The sequence below is a fragment of the Mesocricetus auratus genome, unplaced genomic scaffold (genome assembly GCF_017639785.1).
Source record: "Mesocricetus auratus isolate SY011 unplaced genomic scaffold, BCM_Maur_2.0 Super-Scaffold_100007, whole genome shotgun sequence".
In the NCBI taxonomy this organism is placed as follows: domain Eukaryota; kingdom Metazoa; phylum Chordata; class Mammalia; order Rodentia; family Cricetidae; genus Mesocricetus; species Mesocricetus auratus.
The window spans coordinates 92906021-92922033 of NW_024429191.1; the positions used below are offsets into that span (position 1 = coordinate 92906021).

Consider the following 16013-nt stretch of genomic DNA (forward strand, 5'->3'; position numbering starts at 1 on the left):
AATTTTAACATTTATCTTCAAAAGTATGATTTTGCTACGTTGCTATATGTTCGTGTGGTTTTTTTCCTATGTGTTTATGTGTGCGAGCGCAGCATTTTAGAATCTGTGTGTATGCATGCCCTCGTGTGGATCAACCTGGGGTCTTCACCTTCCATCTTAGACGGTTTCTCTTTGTTCGCCACTGTGTAGGCCAGGCTAGCTGGCCTGTGAGCTTCTGAGATTCCTCATGTCTCTGCCTCTTATTTCAACCTAGGAGTGCTGGGATTACAGACACCCAACTGGTTTGTCATGCTGGGGATTTGAACTCACATCTATGTGGCAGGCCCTCTATCCACATTGGCAGGATCCCCCGGCTCTGTATGTTACGTTTTTCATTTGTATTTACATTGTATGTATCTTGGGCTGGAGAGATGGCTCAGAGGTTAAGAGTACTGACTGCTTGCTCTTTCCAGAGGTCCTGAGTTCAATTCCCAGCAACCACATGGTGGCTCACAACCATCCGTAAAGATATCTGGTGCCCTCTTCTGATGTGCAAACATTGTATGTATCTTAATATTTCATTCCTCTCTACTCCAGCATGATCTGAGGACACCCCAGCACATCTCAAAGGCTGTCTATTAAGTCATCTGTGACTCAGTACATGTTTACATTTCTTAGCTGCCCAGACATGACCATCAGAATGCTTTCGCTTTGAACCCACACCATCCGACCGAGTTCAGCTTTTCATTCTCCACATTGACTTTTTATTTTCCCCAGGATCAGAGTCTTAGATTTGCCCATAAAGTGCTTTCCATTCAAGCATGAGAAATAGCACTCAGATAAAAGCCGGGGGTGGTGGCATGATCCTGTAACCCGGGAGGGTGGAGGGAGGCAGGTGGCTATCCAGTGTGGCCGAGACACAGAGCTCTGGCTCAGTGAAAGATCCTGTCTCAGAAAGTAGAGGGCCAGCTGGATGACTCTGGACAAAGGTGTGTGTTGACCAGAGCTCAATGCGGGAACTCACATAAAAGTGGAAAGAGAAAACCCACTTCATAAAATTGTCCTTTGGTCTCCATGTGTGCCCTGGTCTGTGTGTGTATACACACAAATAATAAATGTAAGGTGGACCACGTATGCTGGCTCACACCTACACCTTTGATCCTAGCATTTAGGAGGCAGAGGCAGGTGGACTCTGAGTTCAAGGCTCCCTGGTCTACATAGTGAATTCCAGGCCAGCCAGGGCTATTCAATGAGACCCTGTCCCAAAAAAGTGATAAGTACTTCAGAGCACATGTTCTTGCAGAGGCCACTGGTTTGATTCCCAGCACTTACATGGTGGTTCACAGCCATTCATAACTCCAGTCCTGGGGGTTCAGATGCCCTCTTCTGACCTTGGTCAGTCAGCAGGCACACGTGCTATACACACACTTGATGATCTGATGCCAACCTCTGGTCTTCACACAAGTACAGGTATGTGTCAACCCTGCAAACATGCATGCACATGTGTCAGGCACAGGTGTGTACACACACACACAGGATAAGAAAAACATGCATTTACAGAACTGCAGGTCAAGATGGGCAGATCACTGCAGGTGGAATTCCCAGCATGACTTCATTTGTTTATGAGGACTCAGCAATCCCTGCTTAGACATATACCTTTATCCACCATGATCCTCTTTTCCACTCCCTGGTGATTTCCTGCTGTGGGTATACAGATCTAGTTGTCTGCTTCTTGGAGCAGAGAGTACCTTCCTCATCCACCAATGGAGGAGGGCTGGGGCCACAAAGATGATTCATTAGATCAGCTGATCGATTCTTTGAGTTTCCTGGCAGACCCCCTCCATCATCAAATCTGGAATCCAATGAGCATTTATTGCCTTTTCCTTCTTCGTCTCTTGGGAAAACGTGCCAAGCCTTGAAAAGCAAAACCACAAATTCTGCTATTCCCCAGAGGAAATGTTATTAAAGATAATCCCCATGGGGACCAACTCCAACACTTGTCCGTCTGAGATGCACACCAGCTTCCCCTCTGACTCTCTACTTCTAGATGACTAAGAAGCCTGCCTTGCTTCCTCCACAACAGGCATCTGTTGTCCCACAGAAGCCCAACTTTCTGGATTGATCTGGTTGTTTTTCTTCTTGTATAGGAGTCAGGGAGTTGGTTCTCCTTGTCCACCACATGAGTCCTGGAGCTTGAACTCAGGTCACCAGGCTTGGTGACAAGCACACTTACCAGCTGAACCTTTATTTATAATTTATTTGTACTTATTTACTTATTTGGGTTTTTTTTTTTTTTTTTTTTTGGTTTTTCGAGACAGGGTTTCTCTGTGGCTTTGGAGGCTGTCCTGGAACTCACTCTTGTAGACCAGGCTGGCCTCGAACTCACAGAGATCCGCCTGCCTCTGCCTCCCAAGTGCTGGGATTAAAGGTGTGCGCCACCAACGCCCGGCCTATTTGGGTTTTTTTAAGACAGGGTTTCTCTGTGTAGCCCTGACTGTCCTAAAACTGGCTCGGTAGACCAGGCTAGCCACAAACTCAGATTCTCCTGCCACTGCCTCCCCTGTGCTGGGATTAAAGGTGTGCACCACCACTGCCCAGCTCTATCCACACATCCTCACATGTGTGGCTTACACGTGTGTGGATGCACATGCGTGGAGAGGTGGATGTTTACAATCCTCATTGCTCTCCACCCTGCTCACCCAGGCAGGGCTCCCTTGCTAGACAGTGGCTTCTGGGGCTCCACTCCCTCTCTCCTCCTTCTGAGGCTTGAATTGCAGGAGGGCCACCCTCACCCTGCATTCGTGGAGTGTGGGGGTCTGGGTCACATGACAAGACTGTCAAAATAGAGTCCAGCACAGTCCTGGAGAATTGTCAGCACAGCCCATGGTGTGTCTCATTCAGACTGAAGCTCATTAAACACTTGTAAACTAAACAGTGCTTGAACTAATAACTAAAGCTTTATTTCACGGCGTGGGACAGTCACGAGGGATTGAGCCTAGTGCTTTGTGCATTCTGGGCAAGCGCAACATCCTTAGCCATTCATTCATTCATTTATGTGAGACAGGCTCTCCAAAGTTGCCCAGACGAGCTTCAAACGAGCCAGGTAGTCATGCAGACTTATGGTTGTAATATTCCTATGTTAGCTTCCCAAATAGCTGGTTGTAGACCACCAAACCCAATAGTTATTTTATTTTTATAAAATTAACATGAAGAGCCAGGTGGTGATGGTGCACATCTTTGATCTCAGCACTTGGGAGGCAGAGGCAGGCGGATCTCTAAATTTGAGGCCAGCCTGGTCTACAGAGCGAGTGCCAGGACAGCCAGAGAAACCGTCTCGAGAAACTAAAAAATTAATTAATTAATTAATTGATTAACATGCACTAACACGGAGAACCGGTGAGGTGACTCAGCAGGTAAAGGCATTTACCACTCAGGCTCAGCCACCTGAGTTTGATCCCAGGAACCCACAGAAAGACAGAAGGGGAGAACTAACTTCACAAGGTTGTCCTCTGACCTCCACATGTTTGTTGTGGCCACACATGCATCATACGTGTACACACACTCGTGCGCGCACACACACACACTAATAAAAGTTTTTTTTTAATTAGCAAGTAGGAGATAGGAGATGGTTCACTGAGTAAAAGCTTCACCATCCTGATGGTTTCAGTTTGATCGCAGAGCCCACGTAAAGCCATACGCAATTGGCTGCGTCTGTAATCCCAGAACTCCTACGGCGAGGCTGAGGTAGAGACAGGAGAATGGTCCCAAAGCAACAGCAACAGAAACAAGAGCCCCGGTTCAGGATGGCAGGTGAGAGCCAGCTCCTGGAAGCAAGCTGTCCCCTACCTTCCACTCATGTGCCGGTCCCCACTGATATTTCTTCATTAGCACGTAGAGCTCTGCTTCCCAGAGTGCACTGGGTGCCTGCTGGTGTGGCTCATGTCCACTGAACTGGCCTGGCACATGCTCCTGACTGCTAAAGCACCCTGTGCTCCTTCCCCACGGCCCCACGCTCAGGAGCGAGCCTCCCCGAGCACCTGGCCAGTGCGGAACAGCTCTCAGAAGGCGGAGCAGGGCTTCCTGCTGGTGACCGTGAACTTGCAGTGAGTGCTTAGAGTTAACACTACACAGATCCATTCATAGACGAGGCCTTAGATTTCATCTCCAGTGTGTGTTGGGGGGGAACAGACTCGGGGGAAGCTATCTGACAGTCTTCTTAAGATTTATTTTTATTGGGAGATGGAATGGGGGGTCAGTGTGGGGCATGGGAGGGTGGGAGGGAAAGGGAACTGGGATTGATATATAAAATAAGATTGTTCTAAATTAAATAAATTTTATAAAAGATTTATTTTTATTAGCATGATTTTTGAGGCAGGGTCTGTGTAGCTCTGACTAGTCTGAAACTCTATGGAGACCAGGCTGGCTTCGAACTCGGAAATCCACCTGCCTCTGTTTGCTGAGTGCTGGAATTAACGGCCAGTACCACCATATTTTATATTCGTTTATTTGGGAGGGCGGGGTGCGTATACACACCATAGAGTACTTGTGAGAATGAGTTCTACCAGGGATCAAACTTAGGTCTTTAGGTTTGGCAGCAAGACCCTTGAACCATTAAGCCATCTTGTCTACCCACCCACACTTTTAATGAGCTCCTGCTATGTACCAGGCATCGGGACTGAGGCTGTGGGAAAAGCTCCCTTCTCTATAGCCCAGACCTGGGCATTGGCCTCCCCACCTCTCCTGACTTGTGCCCTCAGGGTTCACAATCCAGCAGGATGATCATTTCAAACCAGTATAGCAAGCGCCATGAAGAAGCCACAGCCTAGCCTAGTTCACTGTTTGACATGTAGGAAGACCTAGGTTCTACCCCCAACACCATAACAAGGGAAAATAATAAAAAGAGGAGGTGTGGCGAATGCCTGTGACCCCAGCACTTGAGGGTAGAGGCAGGAGAACTGCCAAAGTTCAAGACTAACCGGGGTCACGTGGTGAGAAAAGGAAAAGACCATATTCTTGGACCTATAAACCAACGGAGGGTGTGGGGAGTCAAGGAACCCTTAACCTTGCAACATTAGTCCAGGGTCTCTAAGGGACAAAGCAGGCTGATTTTCAAGACGGCATGGCCTGGCTTTCACACTTGGCGAGCTTGAAGCCCCCATGATTTGAGACTGCACTGATAGGTGTTTCAGGTCCTGCTGGGCATGGCTAGCAGGTGAAACTCGGGCTGGGGGCTTGCAGCACCTCGACAGGCTCATTATTAAACAGAAGAGAAAGTAAGATTTGTGAATCGGCTTGTCATCAACATTGTAACTATACTTGAGTGCTACTCCACGCTAAGTCACACGGCCTCTAGATGTGGAGAATTGAATATCTGCAGGACCCAGAATACTCAGCCCTTGCCTATCGGTTCCCCTAGCCACCCTGTAAAAACTGAGAGGACCCGCGGGCAGCCCGGCAGCCCAGGAGTGCTAAACCTCCCTACCGGATTGGGGCACGACCCATCCTCGCGCTGAGAGGGCGGTGCAGGACTCGATGGCCGTCGAGGCAGCGGGACCGGCCCAGCTGGGCTTCTCTGCCCTGAAGCTGTGTATTAAGAAGCCGCCCCGCGACCCGGAGCGGCCGGGGCACCGAATCCGGGAGCCTGGACGTGTCATGAGGACGGAACCCCGGGTCTGAGCTGCAGAGAGGGGTGGCTCCTCCTCCAGCCCCCTCGCGGTAGCTTGGGGCTCTTGGCCGGCGCCGCGGGAGCCTTAGCCTTTTCCGGGGGGCGGGCCTGGCGGCTGCGGCGACACCCCAGCTCCTGCCCCGACAGGTGCGCGCAACGCGCAGGAATGCAGCCCGCCTGACTCACCAGCGCCTCCTTCCTACCTGCGCCGCCCGTCCATAAAGCGCTGCTGGCTCCCGCCCGCCGCCGCCCGTCCTGCTGCCCCTCCGGGCTCGCCCGCGCGCTCAGCTCGATCCAGCGCAGCCCAGGCCTCCACCAAGGTAGGTGCAGCTCCCCCCGGGAACAGGCGTTCAAGGGCACGCCGCCTGCCCCCAAGCCCCGGGACGCCAGGACTGGCAAGGAAAGGGAGTACCCACTCCCTCCCGGGGCCCGCACAGAGAAACTGCCTGGCTTTTGTTCCCCCCTTCCTTCCCTGAAGATTGGCAGGCCCTGGCTCCCTCTGCCCATGCTGCCAGGACAGGTGCCAGGCTTGCCAGGGTGTGAGCAGGGGGCAACTGGGAGCAGGGTGGTTGGGATACGGGGGAAGGATGTTGGTCATCAGCTGCCCCTGCTAAAGTAGACACTGGATAGGGGTGCAGCGGGGGTGGATAGAGGCTGGGGCTCACCGCTCCCCTGCGTGTCTGGCTCCCTCGGCAATCCGATGTGTCGTGACTCAGGGCAAGTGGGGGACATGGGGAGTCCCTGATTTTCCTCTTGGCAGGCCACCAGCCTGTTCCTGTCCCAAACCCCACTCCAGGCGCCCTTTCTCAGAGAAGTTTCAGACTCTCACTCAGCAGCCCTGCAAGCACTGCTCTCCTCCCCACAGCCTCTGGGGTAGCCTTTGGGCTATCACCGTGGCTTGGGACTCCAGGTAGTTCCCTAGGGCAGGGACAGACCGTTTCCTTCCCCACCCCCAGACTTGCCACACCCTGAACACTCAGGCTTCACTCAGGTGGCCCATTTGTTTCTGAGAAGTGAAAACTGAGTCTCCTAGGGGCTGTGGGGAGAGAGAGAGAGAGGATGGTGGAAAAGGAGTGTTTGACTCCTTAACCCTAACTTCCAGCGGTGACAGGGTATGTTCAAGAACTGTTGTCCTGACTGCTCCGCCCAGACTGCAAAGGCCACATACTCTGATGACATCCACAATCCCAACCTTTATGTGAAATCTCATTGTTTCTATAATAAGTCACTATTTTTAGAGCTTTTTAAATACAAGTCGTCGAAGAAAACAGTGTCTGCCTAGACCCTTAATTGCCATTTTATAACCTGTGTGTGTGTGTGTGTGTGTGTGCCTGTGTGTGTGTAGCTTATTATGGAATCTGTGCTGTTCCCAAATCCCCACCAGACCTCCCAATCTGACTGCAGGGTAGGAAAAACTCCACAGCCTCCTATTCTAAAGCATACCCAGGCAAGCCTCTCCCGCCAGGGTCCTGGGCAGATGCTGTGGTAATCCTATGCTAACTTGTTGAGCACGGCAGTTGCTGACTTGGCTGATGGTGACAGCTCTATGTGCTGGGCCAGTGAAAAGAGCTGGATTTGTCCCTCCAGTGCCCATACCTGCCTAGGTAATGGTGCCCTCAGGGAGGCCAAATCTGCAACTTGCATTATGTAGCATGTGGGTGTGGTGCCTACGCCCAAGGCTGCAAGAAACTCATTTCTCACGGGAGCCACCCCTCTGCTGATTCAGGGCTCCCTTGTAGCCACAGCCCTGTTAGGGTGACTTCTCTATGCTGCTTCTGCCTGTAGATGTGCTGGGGCCGCTGTCTGCCTCCCCGGAGACCATGCCTTGGGTGCAGGGGACAGTGTACCCTCCTTCCTTCCTGAGCATGTCTCAGCCTCTGGGGCTCTCCCTGCTCTACAAACTGGGGTTGCTAAGAAAGGATCCAAGGAGGAGGGTCAGTGGATGTAGCCTTGTCTGGGTCCCTAGAAAAAGAGATGTGACCCTGGCCTTTGCCCTCCTCTGTGAAGGCCCTGGTAGCTCTGGGCCCAGCAGCTTTCCTTACTTCAGGCTGCCCCATGACAGCCTCCATCTCTCTCTCTCTTCAGTCTCCCGTGTGCTGGGATTATAGGAATGATCCACCATGCCCGGGCTGAGCCTCCATTCCACACTTACACAGGATTGTCTCACCTGTGGAGCTCTGGTGGGGATCCAGGGGGCGGATGCTGCAGACAGGGGCTCTAGAGGCATCAGGTGTCCATTGTTGTGGTTTTGCAGGAAGAGGAGGATGCCAGGGTCATGGGTGAAGCTGCTGCTGGCAGCGGCGTTGAGTGCCAGTCTTCCTGGGAACATGGGTGAGTCTGAGCACCCCCGGAGGCCCCCCTAGGCAGCTCTTAAGACATGACCCTGCATGAGTCAGTCACCCAACCACCGACAGCTGTACATCACTCAGGCTGGAGAACCGAGGGTCCATGCCCTTCAACTCTGAAAACTGCAGACCCTGCTCGGTGGGCGGGAATGGAAAGGGCAGTAAGCTGTCCACTGAGAGTTAGGACTGAGGCCTCAGTAGCAGAGCTGTGAGTGTTAGGGGGCCCTGGAAGGAGACTGCTGACATGCTAACTACTCTCTTGGGTGTCCCCAGTTGGAAAATGGCTCCTACCAATTAAGTTTTCCCTGCCAGTTGAGGTCATGTTCATTTCTTAGAGAGGACTGTGGTGGGAATATTTACACCATGGACATTGACAACCGCAGAGAGTCAGGGCTTACCTTTCCTCATCAGAACCTGGCTAAATGCTGACCAGGGAGCCATGGCCATGAGGCCAAGAGAGCCCTTGCTGTGTGCTCTGGTGCAGCTAGTTAAGCCTTATTGTGATTCCAGCTAAGGAGAACCAAGGAGAACCCCAGTAACATTTGTGTAAATTCAGGGCTTTCCTTCACGTACTGAGAACCTACTGTGTGCCCAGCCTTGTGCTAGGCACAAGAGTCCTGTGATAAGAACAAGACAGATTGTCCCCTCCCTAGGGGAGGTCCAGGGGACAGACCAGTCCACTGGCAGCCATCTAGGAAACACTCGCCACAATGAGGAGGGACTAACAAAGGGCAGAGACTGGCGGACGTGGCTTGTCACACGAGTCTGGACAGGTGGGAGCTTTTGTAGGGTCTAACAATCACAGCCAACCTTTTGACATTAAGACACGATGTCATCTACAAAGTTCATGCTTGAGAAGTGTGCAGTCAGGCTATCAAAATAGAAAAAAAAATCTCATGATGTTTTAAGTGAATCAACTATTGTGTGTTAATAGTTGTTATCTTCAGTCACACAAGCCCAAGAGCTACAGGCTGGACATACCCGGAAAGGGTTAAATAGCAAGGGTGGTCCATCTCCCCCCACCCCCATGTAATGTAGGGTTGGAGGCCTGCTCTGCTCATTGCTGGCTGTGTTGTCTGGAGTAGACCGTTTTCTCCTCTATAGGTTTGGGAGGGAGACTCCACACTTCTCCCGGCCGCCGAGGGTGCAGCTGGGGAAGGGTGGGTCCCTGGTGAGGCGCCCCTTCATGTGCCCTCTGCTCCCCAGCCAACCGCTGCAAGAAGGCTCAGGCGAAGAGCTGTACGGAGTGCATCCGTGTGGACAAGAGCTGTGCCTACTGCACAGACGAGGTGAGCCACTACCGCTAGGCTTCCTGGGCCAGCCTAAGCTACCACCTCCCGCCCCGGCTTCGCTCTTCCCACCCACACAGCCTAGCCCCAGGCCAGATGGGTGTGGGAGAAGAGGTGAGGGTCAGAAGTAACAGGAGGAAATCAGCTGGGATTGGGTCGGCCAGGGCTTGGCCGTCACCCTCACTGAGCCCATCTGCTTCTGGACAGCTGTTCAAGGAGCGGCGCTGCAATACCCAGGAGGAGCTTCTGGCCGCAGGCTGCAGGGCGGAGAGTGTGCTGGTCATGGAGAGCAGTCTTGACATCACAGAGGTGCCTGGAGCGGGGTGGAAGGCTGGGCTCCCCACGCATAAGACTGACTGGTTCTGAGGACCATGGTGCCCCGTGGCAGGCCTGAGATGCCCCCTCTCAGGTCTCCAGAGTGACCTTCTAATGAACTGCCCCACTCCCTTGGATGCAGAACACCCAGATTGACACCACCCTGCACCGCAGCCAGGTGTCTCCCCAAGGCCTGCAGGTCCGGCTGCGACCAGGTGAGGAGCGCAACTTTGTGTTCAAGGTGTTTGAGCCCCTGGAGAGCCCCATGGATCTATATATCCTCATGGACTTCTCCAACTCCATGTCTGACGATCTGGACAACCTCAAGCAGATGGGACAGAACCTGGGTACGGCTGCGGTGCAGAGAGGGAGGGGTCGGGTGTGGGGCTCGCCCAACTAGCTCAGGAGGCCAACACACAGGACAGCTGCACCTCCCCACCCTCCCACACACACCTCAAAGACCTCCCGTTCACAGAGGGAGATTCTGGCCAGACCCTGCTCACAATTTGAGATTTCACAGGAGGCCCAAGAATGGCAAGGAGCTGAGCCATCCGGCCCTGACAAAGAGGGAGCCCATGCCACAAGGCCGTGGCTATGCCAGCTCTGCAGAACAAACCCAGTTCAGTGCCCAGCGGCCCCACTGTCTCTTTGTTTGACTTGTTTTGTTTTCAAGACAGCATCTCTCTGTGCAGCCCTTGCTGTCCTGAACTCACTCTATAGACCAGGCTACCCTCAAACTCAGAAATCCGCTTGCCTGTGCCTCGTGAGTGCTGGGATTAAAGGTGTGCGCCACCACTGCCTGGCTTCCCCACTATTTCTTTTTTTTGTTGTTTTGTTTTGTTTTTTGAGACAGGGTTTCTCTGTATTGTTTTGGAGCCTGTCCTGGAACTCACTCGGTAGACCAGGCTGGTCTCGAACTCACAGTGATCCGCCTGTGCCTCCCGAGTGCTGGGATTAAAGACGTGTGCCACCAACGCCCAGCTTCCCCACTATTTCTTAACACGGAATTCTAAGTTGTCTCCAGCCTCATCTCCCTCAGTTATAAATCTGAACAAAGAGGCTGTAGAAATGGTTCTACAGTTAAGAACACTGACTGCTCTACCAGAAGACCTGGGTTCTGTTCCCAGCACCCACAGGGTAGTCCACAACCATCTGTAACTCCAGTTCCAGGGGATCTGATCCCTCTTCAGGCCTCCCCGGACACCGGGTGTGAGTGCGGTGCACAGGCATATATGCAAACATAGCGCCATGCACGCGAAATATTTTTTTAATTGGAACAAAAGCTATCAGTCCATGAGCTGATGATGTTCAACACAGTGTTTATGAGAGGTCGGATTTGCGACTTCCTGCTTCCCAAGCCAGCTCAGCCCCCCCCCGTTGGGGTGGCTGGGACTCAGCGGTCTTTCTTTTTTCCTGGTGTCCAGCCAAGATATTGCGCCAGCTCACCAGTGACTACACTATTGGATTTGGAAAGTTTGTGGACAAAGTCAGTGTCCCCCAGACAGACATGAGGCCTGAGAAGTGAGTTGCTGAGCGGGTCCCGGGTGGGCAGGGGTCCCGGCCACGGGCTGTGTGTCCTCTCGTGCTGGCACCTGGAATTCTCCTGTGACCAGAGTGAGTCATGGCACTGGAGCATGGAGGACCCAGTCTTTCCCTGACACTGGCTCTCTCCACCTTGTCCAGACTGAAGGAGCCCTGGCCCAACAGTGACCCCCCCTTCTCCTTCAAGAACGTCATCAGCTTGACGGAGAGTGTGGAAGAGTTCCTGGACAAACTGCGAGGAGAGCGGATCTCAGGCAACCTGGACGCTCCCGAGGGTGGCTTCGACGCCATCCTGCAGACAGCCGTGTGCACAGTGAGTGTCCGGAGGGACCCGGCCAGCCGAGGCCACGGCTGCTGCTTTCTGGGAAGGATAGAGATTGCTACTGGCCTGTCCTCCACTGTGAGGCTCAGAACTCCTTCAGGGGGTCCCGGAGGCCTGGACCCCATTCCTTCCTTAAGATCACCATTTTTTTTTTTTTTTTTGGTGTTACGAGACGGGGTTTCTCTATATTGTTTTGGAGGAGGCTGTCGGTCCAGCCCGGCCTCGAACTCACAGAGATCTGCCTGCTTCTGCCTCCCAAGTGCTGGGATTAAAGGCGTGTGCACCACCACCACCACCCGGCCATTCCAGTGATCTTAATTCTTTTTTTTTTTTTTTTTTTTTTTTTTTTTGGTTTTTCGAGACAGGGTTTCTCTGTATTGTTTTGGAGCCTGTCCTGGAACTCACTTGGTAGACCAGGCTGGTCTCGAACTCACAGTGATCCGACTGTCTTTGCCTCAGTGATCTTAATTCTAATCCCAGTTTTGAGGTGCTGGAGGTCAGGGTCCAAACCCGAGCGAACAGTCACAACCTGCTTTCGCATTGGCCAGTGAGGCAGACATGGGTCTAGCAGTCCCTGAAATACTCCGGGCCCTGGCACTGGCCTACCAGACCGTCTCCCGCATCTACAAGCTGCCCACCGTGCTGGCAGGTAACTATTTATTCGTGTACATGCTCGCCACAGCATGGAGGTCAGAGGGCAACTCTTGGGAGTCACTTCTCCACCTTCCCATGCTCGGGCTGAAGACAAGCACTGTTAGAGATGAGCCATTTCTCTGGCCCAGTGCTAGCAGAAAATGGCCACTTCTTTTTATGCCTACATTGCTTTTTTTCCTTCATTTTGAAAATAACCTATTTATATTATAACCTATTTATATTGCAGATAAATTAGAAAACAAAATCTCCCCTAATTCCACCACCACCAAGAGCCATCCCCTTGACATCCTGTCGTACATTTTGTTCCTTTTTCCACATTTTGAAACTTGGCCTTTTTCCTGTTCTTCACTTACTACTCTCATAAGTACTTTCTTGTGTGACTCAGTTTTTGAAACCATGCTATATAAACCAGGCAGGGGGATACATATCTTCGGTCCCAGCACTTGGGAGGTGAAGGCAGGATCATCAGGAGTCCAGGGCTACCCTCAACTACCTACTGAGTTCAAAGCCAGCATGGGATACATGGAACCCTAAAACACAGAACAGGCAGGAGTTACCATGCACAGCAGCAGGCACTCGGGAGGCAGAGGCAGGCAGATCTCTAAATTCAAAACCAGCCTGGTCTACAGAGTGAGTTCAGTGCTGTTACATAAAGAAACACTGTCTCAAAAAAATAAAACAAGCATACCCCCCAAATAGTGCTAGAAGTGGCTGTCTACGCCTAGAATCCCAGCACTCAGGAGACTAAGGTGGGAAGACTACAAGTTTGAGGTCAGCTTGGGCCGTAGGGCAGAGCCTCGTCCTGAAAACAAAGTCACCCTATGCACTTTTCAAATCACTTACCAAACCCAGCTGTCTTAGCCAGTGTTCTACTGCTGTGAAGAGAGACCATGAGCACAGCAACTCTTAGAAAAGGAAGCATTTCGCTGGGGCTGGCGTGCAGTCTCAGAGCTTTAGTCCGTTACCAAGCAAGGCGACACACAGGCAGACAAAGTTCTGGGTCTGCACAGTCGTGGAGAAGGAGCTGAGAGTTCCATATCCACACCCACAGGCAACAGGAAGAGAGAGACTCTGGGCCTGGCCACCAAGGCCACGCCTCCTAATCCCTCCCAAGTAGTGCCACTCTCTGATGAGCAAGCATTCAACACATGAGGCTCTGGAGGCGATTCCTATCCAAGCCAGCGCAGCTGCCCTACGTCTTCCAGCCTGCCCATTTCATTCCTCGAGGTGTTGTGAACATTTTCCTATGCAGCTAAACTAGTCTCGCAGTGTGGCTGAGTAGGAGGTTTTCGAGTCTTTTCTGGTGCCCATGGTGCGCACACACTCAGCCCGTGTTTCCCCATATCCCTCATCATCACTTTCCGGGTCCTCACTGTCATCATTCTCGAGCCGCCGTGATGGCACAGCCGCTAATCCCGTGGCTTCAGTCCAGCCCCCTGTTGGGAGCTTCTCTTCTTTTCCTATATGATGAGGGAATGTAAGTCCTCAGCTGGCTTAGTGGGCATGGCCCCCCTTGCCTTCCAGAGGGACATCGGCTGGCGGGCTGACAGCACCCACCTACTGGTGTTCTCCACCGAGTCAGCCTTCCACTATGAGGCTGATGGCGCCAACGTGTTGGCCGGCATCATGAACCGCAATGATGAGAAGTGCCACCTGGACGCCACAGGCACCTACACCCAGTACAAGACACAGGACTACCCGTCGGTGCCCACGCTGGTGCGCCTGCTCGCCAAACACAACATCATACCCATCTTCGCCGTCACCAACTACTCTTACAGCTACTATGAGGTGTGAGCCCTGGGTCCCTGGGCCGGTGGGGACAGTGCAGTGGGTAGACAAAACTCCTCAGAGCCCCCTCCCTTCCCAAAGCGTCTAGGTCCCTGGGCTCTGGTGGGGAGGTGTCTTCCTCATTTCCTAACTTATCCCAAGCAGCTGAGAGGGCAGGTCCTAGAACACAGTAGCAGGCTCGGTGCCTAGTTTTACTGTGTGCGTAGTAGGACTAACGAAGATACAAAGTGAAGGAGCTTAACCCAAGGGCTGTGTTGCCTCCTGCAGAAACTTCATAAGTATTTCCCTGTCTCCTCACTGGGGGTGCTGCAAGAGGACTCGTCCAACATCGTGGAGCTGCTGGAGGAGGCCTTCTATGTGAGAAGCCGTGTGGGCTGCAGAGGTTGAGCCCTTCTGGGAAGGGAAGGGGGAAGGAGGGCGGGAGAGGAGATTGAAACATGAGTCTGGGATAGGCCAGCCAGGCAGGGTCTGAGGAGTCTACTTGGCCCTAGGCTGGCAGGGTCTGCCGTTGTGATCACAGGCACACTCACATCTATCTTCCATGTGAGACGGGGTGAAGAGCCTTCAGGCCAAGGTGGGTGAGCCCAGGCTCCACACAGATCACTGCTCACTTCTCCTTCAGCGAATTCGCTCCAACCTGGATATCCGGGCTCTGGACAGCCCACGGGGCCTGAGGACAGAGGTCACCTCGGATACACTCCAGAAGACGGAGACTGGATCCTTTCACATCAAGCGGGGGGAAGTGGTATGCTCCTGTGGGCACAGTGGAACGGGCGGGCAGGCACAGCATCCAGAAGTGGCATCTTCTAACAAGGGACACACACATGGCCCCTGGGGTGCAAATCTTCTGGCATCGACCTCTTGGATGAGCTTGGCACAATTCTACGCTTTTCCCATTTCCCTGTCCACATAGTGGGTGTGAGTAAGATCGTGCAGCACTTAAGGTTGCTAAAACGAGCAAGTGGGCTAATGCCCAGGGCCAGAGAGGCTCTTGTTCCAACATTAACAATTGCTGCAAAGAGGGAATCCACAGCCCTAACAGGGACAACTGGGGAGCTAGGGATCAGAACACAGAAGCCTGAGGGCCAAGGGCTTCAGGCACCGGTACCCGCCACCCCGATCATCAGGGCAAGGCCTTCCTTGGCTAACAGCAGGGTCCCCACAGGGCACATACAATGTACAGCTTCGGGCAGTGGAGGACATAGATGGGACACATGTGTGCCAGATGGCAGAAGAAGACCAAAGAGGCAACATCCACCTAAAACCTTCCTTCTCCGACGGCCTCCGGATGGACGCGAGCATCATTTGTGATGTGTGTGCCTGTGAGCTGGTAAGATTTAGTCCTGTTGCCAGGTGGTGGTGGTGCATGCCTTTAATCCCAGGACTCAGGAGGCAGAGGCAGGCGGATCTCTGTGAGTTCGAGACTAGCCTGCTCTACAAGAGCTAGTTCCAGGACAGCCTGCAAAGCCACAGAGAAACCCTATCTCAAAAAAACAAAAAAACAAAAAAAAAAAAAGGAAAAGATTTAGTCCTACTATGGGAGGAGCTGAGCCAAGCACTGAGACCCTGGGTAAATGACATGGAACTTTCTGTGGGCACACATTTAGAGAGCTGTCCCAAATCACAGAAAACAGCAGAAACACCCCGTGGCAAAGCCAGGCATAACAGAAACACCTGTAACCCAAGCACTTAGGAATCCAGAAAAAGAAAACCACAAGTTTGAGACCAATTTGAGCTATATAAAAAGTTCTAGCCGGGTACTGGTGGTGCACACCTTTAATCCCAGAAGCAGGTGGATCTCTGAGTTTGAGGCCAGCCTGGTCTACAGATTGAGTTCCAAGACAGCCAGGGCCACACAAAGAAACCCTGTCTTAAAAAAAAAAAAGGAAGAGAAAAGAAAGAACAAAAAAGAACAAAAAGGAAGTTGTAGACCAGCCTCAGCTGTGCAGTGAGACCTTGTCCCCACCCACACATGTGCCCAGGGGCTCTGTCCCTTCCCTCCATGCACGTAGTAGGCTTTTTCTTTTGGGCCACCAACCAGCTCTCAAATCATGACAAGGAGACTCATTATTTGTTAGGAATGCTCAGCCTCACCTCATGCTTGTCCCACTGGC

At 52.5% G+C, this 16013-nt stretch overlaps 1 protein-coding gene and 1 long non-coding RNA gene across 5 annotated transcripts in view; one reads left to right on the top strand and one right to left on the bottom strand.

Annotated features, from left to right (window-relative positions):
* Nucleotides 1-720: 720 nt before the first annotated feature.
* On the bottom strand, nt 721-6542 carry LOC110340841. 2 transcript variants are annotated; one of them, XR_005878518.1, is made up of 3 exons: nt 6310-6542; nt 1636-1893; nt 721-1462 (listed from the first exon to the last, which is right to left on the bottom strand). It is a non-coding gene; the product is annotated as an uncharacterized LOC110340841 (long non-coding RNA). The 2 variants fall into 2 exon arrangements; XR_002382672.2 differs by lacking the exon at nt 6310-6542 and adding an exon at nt 5462-5600.
* Nucleotides 5840-16013, top strand: part of Itgb4 (integrin subunit beta 4) — a 31567-nt gene continuing 21393 nt past the window's right edge. For all 3 annotated transcript variants that reach the window (XM_013113460.3, XM_021227089.2, XM_013113459.3), the window contains exons 1-11: nt 5840-5964; nt 7899-7975; nt 9196-9278; nt 9486-9587; nt 9736-9940; nt 11018-11114; nt 11277-11448; nt 13636-13899; nt 14167-14256; nt 14522-14644; nt 15065-15229. In XM_013113460.3, coding sequence (XP_012968914.1) covers nt 7909-7975; nt 9196-9278; nt 9486-9587; nt 9736-9940; nt 11018-11114; nt 11277-11448; nt 13636-13899; nt 14167-14256; nt 14522-14644; nt 15065-15229 — 1368 coding nt within the window. In that variant the 5' untranslated portion in view covers nt 5840-5964; nt 7899-7908. The remainder of the gene's footprint in view (nt 5965-7898; nt 7976-9195; nt 9279-9485; nt 9588-9735; nt 9941-11017; nt 11115-11276; nt 11449-13635; nt 13900-14166; nt 14257-14521; nt 14645-15064; nt 15230-16013) is intronic.